This window comes from Podarcis tiliguerta, assembly GCF_965153285.1.
Source record: "Podarcis tiliguerta genome assembly, chromosome: 12".
Lineage (NCBI taxonomy): Eukaryota > Metazoa > Chordata > Lepidosauria > Squamata > Lacertidae > Podarcis > Podarcis tiliguerta.
Genome location: NC_139545.1, coordinates 47,137,253 through 47,148,416, shown reverse-complemented (window position 1 = coordinate 47,148,416; position 11,164 = coordinate 47,137,253). Strand labels below are relative to the sequence as shown.

Sequence of the window (11,164 nt, the reverse complement as noted above, 5' to 3'; positions counted from 1 at the left end):
AGGGAAACCCCAGAGGAGGAAGGCTCAGAACCCAGGGATGCGTGATGGAACACTGAAGAGAGGTCAGAGGGACAATTGGGAAGAGGGGCTGGATGCTGAAGGGACAACAGGGTAAAGTGATCAGGAAGAGCCTGTGACAAGGAGCAGTTCAGACTCCGAGGCTGAAGCAGGGGAGTCAGTCAAGAGACTATTGAAGACTCCAGGGAGTCTCCCTCTCCTGTTGCGCCAACCTCCCCTCCCCATTGGTCCCCAAGAATGCACAGAAAAATGAGGAGAGCAGGAAAGAGGCCACAGGTGTGTAGACGCAGCCTGAGACTGTTTGTGAAACATCTGGGAGAGGAGAAAGAGTGGAAGGCAGAGAACCTTCAGTTCTGCCTACTGTTCCATAGGGGCAAGACCTACTGGGCAGTGTTGCTGAGTTGTATGCCATTTCCTCAAATTGTTAACTGCACAGACATGCTGACCCACGTCTGACTCGAACCCTGACACTAAGCCTGAGCCCATGGGGGGAGGAGGCAGGACACTGAGGAACATGACTGTGTAAACTGGGAAGAGCAGGCTTAGTTGCACATGGAGCGCCATTGGGGCCAGTAAATTCAGTTGCATGGAGGACAATGAGAGCATTTTACTTTAGACCAGCCTTCACCAACCTGCCACCCTCCAGATGCGTTGGACTACAACTCCCATCAGCCCCAGCCAGCATCACCATGGTCTCATATGGCCATGCTGGCTGGGGCTGATGGGAATTGCAGTCCCAAAACACCTGCAGGGCACCAGCTTACACACAGAGCAACAAACACACGTGGGGTTGGGAAAGGATTTTCTCCTGAACCAGTGCAAGGAAGGTGGCTCTTGGCTCTGGGATCCAAGTGTTCAGGGAGCTGAGGTGGGGGGCAATTGTGGGTGGGCTCCCCCATGCCGTCCATGGGGCTGCCTCCCATCCTCATCCCCGTCAGAGCAGTCGGGAGACCCATAGGAGCAGCAGTGTCCGGGCCGATCTTCCTCCTCCCCCTCCTCTTCATCATCCTCTTCCTCATCGTCCTCTTCCTCCCGGTCACTGTCCCTGAGTTCCTGCAAGCGGCGCCCTCCATTGTTTTTCTCTGGGGCCCCCGCAGGCAGCACCTCATCCCCCACTTTGTCCTCCCCAACACTTCCTCCTTTCTGCTTCTCCGCCTCCTGAGCTGCCTGCTCCTTGGCCTTCTTGCTCCGTTTCCACTTCATACGCCGGTTCTGGAACCAGATCTTTACCTGGAGAGAGGAGAGTGGAAATAGCACACAATGGGATCGGGTGACATACATGGGATCAGACCTATAGCATGAAGAACAAGGTCTGTCACAGAATGAGCCAGCAGTAAATCACACCATTCAAAGTTGGAGTCAACTCTTTATTAGCAAAAACACAATCTCCACAGACTTAGTTGAAGATCAGGCCTGACAAGCACAGAGGCTAATTCCCAGTTGCATGAAAATCAGCTGCTGAGACTGAAAGTCCCTGGTACCCTACAGCCATCTAAGTCCTCTCCTCTCCAGGGCTATTCCCACGCAATCAGAGACTATGCCTGCATACAGCCTGTCACTGCTCTGCCTGTTTCAGCCCCATTCTGGTTCTGGGAGACAAATGGGGAGAGGAGCTTGTTGCAGCAGGAGGGAGAGACACCCAGGACTCTTCACCAGCCTGACTCATCTCTGCCTCTTGACCTCCCTCCTCTCCTGCTTCAGCTTCTGCCTCTGATTCTGGATGTCTCTCTGCCAGCTTTGACTGTCTGAAGAATGAATGAAGAATGGCATCTGCATTTACCAAGACAGCATGAGTTTGGGCACTTTACTAATCAAGAGATTAGTGGCAGTAGTGGGATTTAGACACCTCTCAGGTGTCCCAAGTCATTCACAAACATTATGTCAGCAATCCTTACACCAGCCCTGGAAGTAGAGCCATTTTTATCACCCCTGGGCTAAAGCAGAGTGTGGTTTCACAAAGGCCACCTGGAAAATTTATGATAGAACTTAGATCTGAGCCAGGGCATTCCTGGTTCGCAGCGTCCCAGACTCCCAAAGATGGGGTAGGAAGAGCACCACCTCGCACGCTGCAAATGGCACAACCAATCAGTGGCTGTTGTGTGTTTTGACAACAGCTGGCAATAAGAAAAATCAAAAGGCAAAGATCTCTAGCATGATGTGTTGTGGATAGTCACAAGTGTATATAGAAGAAAGAGATCTGGGTCTAAGTCCTTGCTAATCCAGGAAGTTCACTGGGTGACGTTGGGGTAGTCACCACCTCCACGCACAGGGAGAAAATGGAGTAACTCCATATAGGCCACCTTCATCAATTTATGAGAGTGGGAATGAGAAACCTATGAGATACGTGGACCTCCCCCCCCCCCCCCCCAATGTTGCTGGACTCTGATTCCCGTAATCTCCAATTACAGGTTATGTTGGTCATGGCCTGTGCCAGATTTATGTATAAGCTAAACAAGCTGTAGCTTGGGGCCCCAAAAAACATACTTCTTCTTAATTGTACTTCACTATTAATATACTACTTCTTAATTGTATCTCAGTTCAACAATTACTTTGATAAAATACATATTTTGTTATGTGCAAATGGCTTTAGATACCTATTAGGTCCATAAATTACCATATAGCATATATTCAACACAAAAAACAGTGACAATTTGTTGTTGACAAAAGACAGCTGGACATATAAAGGGCCCCATTACCTTCAGTAGCTTAGGGCCTCATCAAACCTAAATCCAGCCCTGGTCGTGGCTGGGGGAGTTGAAGTCCAACAACTGCTAGGGGGGCACAGACTCCCATCCCCCCCCCATAATTTTTATTGTTTTTAATTCCAATAATTAACATATAACTACAGTAACTTGTCCAGTGATACATTATTAAGCTTCATATGCAGTACATAGTACACAAGCAATGTGTTTGTTTATTTATGTATTATCAATTCAAGTAGCCTCCGCACAGAGATTTTTGTGTTGAGGGTGGAAAACAGTATCTTCAGTCTCATTTATAAAGGAAAAGAAAGGAAACCAAATCTCACCAAAAGGGTCTGTCCTTGAAGTGCTTCTAATTAAGTCTTTTGTGGCAAGTAAGACATTCCAATTGAGCCACATTCCAAATACTATTTAACCAGATTTCATTGGGGATTTCTATAGGTTGTTTCCAATATTGGGCTATTGTTAATAGGGCTGCTAGTAACCGGCGGGGGGGAGGGGAGAGAGAGATACTAAATCTCAGCATCTAAGGTTATTGTTTAAATTTGAGTCTAATGATAACAAGGCAAGAGCCAACTTGGGTGAGAGGCGTTGCTATGCAATTGTGGAGATAATGTGAAAACCTGTTTTGCAAAAGGAGTATACCAACGTAACGTACAACTCCACAAATGCATGAAAACATGAGCCTATCTCTCCACAGCGTTTCCAGCACAGCGGGGAGATGCTGTTTTTTATTTTGGCTAGACATGATGGAGCCCAGTGCCAGCAAAACATAATTTTGAGAGAAGCCTTCTGCAGACAGGCAGAAATTGTTCATAGGGATGGGTGGTGCCAAACTGATTCCCATTTATGATCTGCAATTATGACCCCTATGCCTTCCTCCCCCCATAATGTCCAGAGGCCTCCTATATCGCCTGCATGTTGTTCTAAAATAATCCTTTAAATCAAACCCACCTTAGATTTAAAAAAGGAGGGAAGACATAGAGAAACATAGTACGCTACACCGAGTCAGACTATTGGTCCATCTGGTTCAGTTATGTCTACAGTGATTGGCTGCAGCGCTCCAGGATTTTAGATGATGCCAGCGATTGATCTGAGGACCATCTGCATGAAAAGCAGCTGCTCCACCCCTGACTCAAGGCCTTCCCCCCACGAAATAGCACACAGTACAATCCCACACATTCCCCCTAAGAAGTAAACCCTGTAGAATTCAGTGGACTCGGTGCCAGATAAGTGACAATAGGATTGCAGCCTAGATAGATAGACAGATAGATAATTCACTGGTCAACAACAAATTTGTTGTCTGCATTTTTTCAGATGATTTAGGACGAATCTGATGCGCTGAATCCAAAAATCACATTTGTTTTGCTCAATCAGGTCAAGTTTTTGAGCTATGGCCACATGTCATTTTTTTACGTTTTTGTTCACATGTACGCTTGTGTTGGGCATTTTAGAAGAAGTTGGTGGGGGTAAAATGTCACGTCGAATAATTGTTTTGATTGGAAATGATTATTTTAATGACAAGAATAGCACAAAAACCTGACCTGATGGAGAGAAACGGATGCCATTTCCTGATTCAGCAGTGCAAAAATACCCTAAATCAGTTGTAGAAATCTAGACAACATTCAAAAAGTAAAAAATTGTTGCCGAGTGTTACAGTCAAAGACCAGCTCGCATAACACAATAAAAACGGCATTCATAAAGATAAAATATACAATCAGAGCAGATTGCAGCAATAGCTCATAAGTTAAAATTGAGATCTATACATACACCCCTACAACTGAGATTTGGGCTACCATAAAAATTGACCCTGAGGCGCCCCAAAGGGTGACTCCAGCATTTCCCTAGTAAGCTATTTTTTTATAGAGGGTGATCTGTGCCTACAAATCTGGGCGCAGAATCTGGCTCCCAGCCAGGAGCCTTTATTGCATTTCCAAGTTTCCAAAAGGGCCTGGAGCACTGGAATGGCAGGGTGGGGTGCTTTGCAATGTAAACAGAAACGAAACGCTATTCCGCTCCCCCGTGTTAATATTTTGGCTGAAATGAGAAAGGAAAGCCTTAGACTCAAAAGTGGGGACCCGAGCGCTAACTTGGTGGTGAGCTGATTGGACCTCAAGGGGGCGCTTGTTTACGCAGGTTCCTGCTGCCTGCGGAAGATGTGCAGCGAGCCCAGCAAGGCAAAAGCCCCCTTCCTCTGCAGGTGATCCCCCCTCCTTTGCTGAATCCAGCTCCCTCCTCTCTTCCTCCTCCCTTCCCCAGCAAGACACTCACCTGCGTCTCGGTGAGCATGAGAGACGTGGCCACCTCGAAGCGCTTCGGCCGGGACAGGTACTTGTTCAGCTTGAACTGATGCTCCAGTTCCAGCAGCTGCTGGCTGGTGAAGGCCGTGCGGGGCCGCCGGCACTTGCCCAGCAGGTTGGACTGTGCTTGGGCTGAGGAGGGAGAGAGGAAAGGAGAAGGCGTGAGAGAGGACGAGGAGTAAGGAGCGCGCCACCCACTACATCCCTCCAGCCGCGCTCCGTTGCGCAAGGGCTTCCTCCATCCTGGGAACAGCGGCGGAGCTCAGGACCCTCCTGGAGAAACTGATCCAGTACAGCTGGGCGTGAAACGGAGATGGCGATTAAGGTGGGGAGGAAAGGCGGTCTAGAAAGACACACAGCAGCAAGATCGGGGGCGAGAGGACAGACTTCCGGCATCTTCTGTTTATGTAAATCAAGCTGGGAATTGTGATGGAAACTCCTCAAAATAACTAACCCTATGGAAACCCTCTCTCTGGGGTTATTTCCGTGCTGTTCAAGACCCCCCCCTCCTGCTGCCTTCTCTTCCTTTGTTTTCGCCCGAGTCGAATTTTGGACTGTAAGCTCCGCGGGGCGGGGACATGGTCGCCTGGACTCGACGGCGTCTTATTTTGCTTTAGGAACAGGAAAATGAACAGCCCCCACCTCCTCTGGGTCTCGGGTCCCACGGAGCGCTTTGCCCCGCTAGCCTCCCCTCAATTTCTTGGTATTCAGAGATATGCTGCCTCGGTCAATGGGGACTGAGAACACACCATATATTTAAATCACGTGGCTACCTCACAAAGAATCATTTTGCTCTTATGGCTGTCCTAATATCCACTAATCCGTCTAAAATCTGCTCTCTCTTTTTTAAAAAGTCATCTGCCCTAGTTGCCATCACTGCAGCTTGTAGTTCCGCGGGTTAGCGATGCATTTTTATTTTACATTTATTGCATCTATATAGCATTTACTGCATTTATGTTTCGTCTTTCCAGAACCTATCTCTCTTAGCATTTTTGAATGCGCCTCCTGTATCAGTGTATACACACCCACACCCACACAATGCCCCTTTCCACAGCACAATCGTATACATCTTTACTCAAACGCAAGTCCCTTCGAGTTCAGTAGTGGTATAAGATTGCAGCCGCAATCAATGCATGAACGAGTTGCCCTGCGCAGGAAAGTGTGGAGACCGCGGACCGGGCTAGGAGCAGCGGAGGCGGAGACATTTGTGCGGATCAGAGCGGATTATCTCACACCCAACTGCTCCTTATCATAACATCTTTCAGATCCATAATGCTATCTCACATCTAGGAAAGAGGGGGAGTGATTTAGCTGTATAGGTTGGGGCACAATAATTTAATTCTATTTTTAAGAACTATTTTTTAAAGGATTCCTTAAAAAATATTCCGGCAGAAGCACAATATTGGTCGCGGAAGGATGGAGCCAGAAAGGGGAGCCATCCTGCTACGGCTTCCTCTGAGCCTGTAGCCTCGGTCTGAAGTCATGCTCTGATGTCAAACGGTGATTCATGGACACGGAAGAAGAAAGTCAAAGGGAGAGATGTGCATAAGAGAAGCCGGCTGGATCAGGCCAATGGCCCGTCTAGTCCGAATGCCTGCGAGAAGCCCCAGAACAGGACATGAGCGCAAGAGCCTCCTCCTCTTCCTTAGGATCCCGACCAACTCATATGCAGAGACACATATGCGGACACGCGAAACCTTTGGAGCTCATTCTTTCCTTCAAAGGATTCTAGGCACTGTAGTTCATCCTTTGTAGAGTTACAATTCCCAGCATTCTTTAGCCAGCTGCAAGTGCCCAGAATTCTCTGAATGCGCCTTGAAGGTCTGGTGGAAGAGAACAGTGGCCTGCGCGGCGTTGCTAGCCTTCTCCTCCGTGAATTGGCCCGATCCGCTTCTCTTGCTCGCCTTACAGATCGTGAGGCAAGGACTGGACCGTCGCAAAAGCGCTAGGGCGAACGCCAAGGCAGGCAGCGGACAAACTCGCCGCCCTTCCGACGGCTCTTGGCTTGGCAAGTCCTAGGAAACCGCAACCAGGAGAAGTTTGCAAACGGGACTTCCTTCTCAGTTTCTCCTCCTCCTCCTCCTCCAAATCCTGGTCTTCACCTGGAAGGGTGATCCGTCCAGGGAGAGGCCTCGCTTCCCCAGATGGCTCTCGCTGACCCCGCGCCCTGGTGGGTCTCTAGACATCTCCTTTCTCACCGAGGGAGCCTACCTCTCCGCCACGCCAAGAGCCGCGGGAGAAGCGAGCCTTCCCTCTAGCTAGCCAGCCAACCAGTCCCGTCCCTTCGCCAGGCCTTGCTCGCCCCCGAAGAGCTCCTGGCCTCGACAAAGCCCGCAGAGCGCCGGGAGATGGAAGCGCGGCGCTCCGACGGGGCGCCCTGGACCGAGGGAAGCGCTTCGCACAATCCCAGCCGGAGGAGCCGGACGATTGGGCGGCCTCGGGGCGGGGTTACCAAGCCCATTCTCTGATTTCCCAAGAGAGAATAATTGGGAGAAAGTGAAAGGGGCGCGAACCGAGGGCTCAGCAGAGCTCGCCCCCCACCGCACTGAGGGAGAAGGGTAAGGGACAAACTGTTGGCGGGTTTCATCTAACGCCCCCTTTTAAGCAATGGTGCCCCTTTTATTCTCAAACTGACCCTCGAACCGGACTTTTTAATTAAAAGGAGGACTCTTGGGGAATCGATCTGAGAAGAAAAGGCCACAGAGAGCAGACTCGGAAATGACATTTCCCCCCCCCCCCTTCCTTGACTAGACTTAATATAGAACAAAAACATACGCCGCTACCATTCCAAAAGACTTTTGGAAATAAACGGGGGTTCTTCTGTAAGCGGCGTGGAAAACGAGAGATGTTTTCCTCGATGCAGTACGAATTAAAAGTCCTGTTTTCTAGGGCACTGTCTGGCAGCCAAACGAATGGTCTGCATTTGGGTGTGTTCTGTTCCGCCCGGATTAGGGTCGTCAGTTTCCACCAACTGATATCGGGGATATCAGTGTAACTCTCCTCTTGTTAATATTGCCCTGTAAATACAACCATGGAATTAAAATCCTGCTATCCACGGTGGGCTTTGACGCGACAAGCGCTCAGTCTTGAGAAGTTTCATCAGTCTTCTGCGACTTGTTTGTTGTTAAAAATGTGGTAGGCTTATTATGCTAAATGATTTTAGGAAAAACGTGGTAATTTTAGGAAAAACGTGGCAAGCTAAATAATTTTAGAAAAAAAAACGTGTAAAAGAAAAATGTAACAGAAATAAATCCTGATAATGTTCTGCTTTCTTGTCGCGTCAAATAGAGGGATCTAAACGCTGATATAGCTGCAACCCGTTTTTTTGCTAGAAAGCAAATTCGCGTTGCCTAAATCTGTTATCTAACAACCATAGCTTTTGTGATCGCCTTCTAAACTTCAAAGCCCCGTTTTTCTAACCGGAATTGAACGTAGGTAGATACAGGCCACCTTTAACCCTCGTCGATTTCAATATCAATGCTTAATTTTTATTTATTTTGTTGCTGTACTGAACCCGCTGTTTATCAGTCTCACCACCGCTTTGGGTACTTTAAGAGGATTCCTTTCAACAGAACAATTAGTTTTATTTGCAAGAAACCTCTTAAAATATCAGAATAATAGGCATTTTTTCTCTCTCCCTTAAATTCCCAGAGCCTCCTGCCACGTGCAAACAGCACCGCCGAGGCGGCTTTCGCACCCCGGCGCGATTTCCCCAAGCCTCCCGTTATGGTCTTTCTTCGGGCTGTTTGTTCACACGTGCGTTTTATTTGCGGGAGCAGGAATTTTGACAGCTTCCCTAATTATTACTTTTTCCTGTCGGAAGGGCCTCTTCTTTTCTTCGCCTTCAAAAAGAGACGGGGGGGGGGGGATAAGAAACAAGTAACTTTCCCTCCCTCTTTGACGATTTATCAAGAAAAGTAAGCCTAGCTCTGAGCTGCACTGCTTTTATAGCAAAGTGGACATCACGTAACCAACACGCCATTATATCTGCGAGGTCGCTTGTCTCGAGTTATTCTTAATATGAAATAATAATAATAATAATAATAATAATAATAATAATAATATGGATTTACTGAATGATTATTGCACAGGGAGGGGGAAATACAAGAAATAGCCTCACCGAGGCCTAGCTGCAATTTTACCCTAAATAATAGTGAATATTAAGAGGTCAGTCTTTTGGAGACACACCAGCCCCTGTGTGCAAGAACAGCTAATGGTTTGGCTTCGATATTCCAGTCCTCCCCATACAATTAAGAACACGTATTAGGGGTATTATAGAAGTGATGTCGGGCGCACACCCGGGGGGGAAAGTATCTTAAGACCCCGACATTCTCAAGGGGAGTCAGTCCAAAGAAAGCATAAGGTTAACCCTTAATGGACTTAATGGGGACTGAATCAAAAAACGAAGCTCTGAAATTGTCCCCATGAAACCCTAAATCAGTTCCTAGGTAGGGCGAAGGACAATCACCGGGCTGCTAATCCGATGGATTCACGGTTTAGGCTCCAGTGAGTCGGCCGCTGCCCTGTGCTCAATATTTGGCCTTTTACGCGCCACCCAACCCTTCCCACTGCTTCTCGTCTTCCTCCGTGCTTGAGTCCCAAACGAACGAACCCCCAAAGCGCGCGTTTTGCAGGTTTAAAGACCTCCCTGCTGGGAAATGGCCTTTTCCTTCCTTGTTGAGAGGAGCCGCTCCTCCCGAAGGCCACCTCGGCTTTTCCGAGGGAGACATTCCTTTTAGCGGGGGGTCCCCCTCGCTCACCCCCAAATCCCCATCCAAATACACCGTCCTGGATCAGCCAGGGAGCCTCTTTTTATGGCAAAGGAGGAAGGGCGAGGAACAGAATCAAGGCAGGCGCCATCGGCCGCATTTAGGCCCCAGCTACTGCCTGGCAGCGAGAAAAACGGATAACAAAGGAAAGATCGCGGCTCCCTTGTCCTTAAATTACATATTCCAGAGGGACAGAGTCTATATCATAGGTGTGTGAGCGTTCACACAATCGTATCGGTGTTGCTTAGCTATGCATCTTCCCCCACCCCCTCTCTCCGGGAAACCCAGCCAGATGGGTGGGGTATAAATAATAATATTAAAATTAAATATAAAACACACACACAGCATGAGCAGCACGCATCCAGCGGTGCGCACGCAAGCTCACACACATTATTATTATTATGGGTCTTTTGTCCAGTCTCTCTCTCGGTGCTACTCACAGTTAAAGTCCGGCATCTTCGGCAGGATCATGCCGGCGGTGGAGGCCCGCAGCCACTGGTCCAGCTGGAAAGTGCCGGCGCTGAGCTTGATGGGGTCGGCGGCTGGGTGCGACGGCTGCACCTGCGAGTAGGAGTAGGAGAGCGCCGGGTGCTGCGAGGCCAGCGCGGCCGCCGCCGCCGGGTAGCCGTACATGGGGTGGCCGTAGAGGGCGGCTTGCGGGTGGAGGCCGGCGCCGCCTTGCGGGTGCAGCCCCAGGGCGGCGTGGGGGTGGGCGTGGGGGTGCGGGTGGGCGTGGGGGTGCGGGTGGGGACCCCCAGCCGCGCCTCCCCCGCCGCCCAGGAAGCCCGGCTTGGGCACCAGCCCGCAGTGCGCGCCCAGGAGCCGAGGCGGCGAGGGGCTGTCGGTGCGCAGGCCCTCGACGGACGAGGGCGGAGGCTCCGCCGAGGACGGCGGGCTGCAGCTGGAGCTGGAGCTGGCGCTGGAGCTGCTGGATCGCGAGCTGGCGTGGCCCGACAGCGAGGTGACCAGCGCCAGAGGCGACGTCTGAGCCGTCGAGGCCGCCGCCTTGGGAGGATCCACGGCCAGCAGCGCGTCGATGCGGAAATTCTTGGATTTCTCCATCCCGGCGGCGCGGGCTTAGACGGCTTCGGAGAGGCTCATGGGGTCGCCTTGCAAGCAGCAGCTCCGGAGGAGGAGGAGGAGAAGGAGCGGAGGATCAGCCCCAGCCCGCAGCAGCCCCACCATCCGCGCAACTTGCGCCCCCGCTCCCCTTCCGCGGAGATTGCACGGATGCAGCGAATGTCTCCCCCACCCCTCCAGGGGAAAGCGCTCCTTCTCTCACCGCTCTGGCGAAAGCGCTCCGGACCTGCTGGCTGGGCTCACTTGAAGGCTCGGGAGAGTCTCCCATTGGCCTTCCGGAGAGGCAGGGCACCAT

At 50.3% G+C, this 11,164-nt stretch overlaps 1 protein-coding gene across 1 annotated transcript; it reads right to left on the bottom strand.

The window, feature by feature from the left end:
* MNX1 (motor neuron and pancreas homeobox 1) lies at nucleotides 1-10,922 on the bottom strand. Its single transcript, XM_083406703.1, has 3 exons — nucleotides 10,230-10,922; nucleotides 4,992-5,152; nucleotides 1-1,248 (listed from the first exon to the last, which is right to left on the bottom strand). The coding sequence occupies exons 1-3, from the start codon at nucleotides 10,849-10,851 to the stop codon at nucleotides 874-876; spliced, it is 1,158 nt and encodes a 385-aa protein (XP_083262829.1). The 5' UTR covers nucleotides 10,852-10,922; the 3' UTR covers nucleotides 1-873.
* Nucleotides 10,923-11,164: the final 242 nt, after the last annotated feature.

Bases quoted from the DNA above. Each gene is read 5' to 3' on its own strand.
- MNX1 (XM_083406703.1), bottom strand. From the start codon at position 10,851: ATGGAGAAATCCAAGAATTTCCGCATCGACGCGCTGCTGGCCGTGGAT. The intron at 5,153-10,229 runs GTGAGTAGCACC...CTCCCTCCTCAG, and splicing joins GAAGATGCCGGACTTTAACT to CCCAAGCACAGTCCAACCTG. The intron at 1,249-4,991 runs GTGAGTGTCTTG...TCCTCTCTCCAG, and splicing joins TCATGCTCACCGAGACGCAG to GTAAAGATCTGGTTCCAGAA.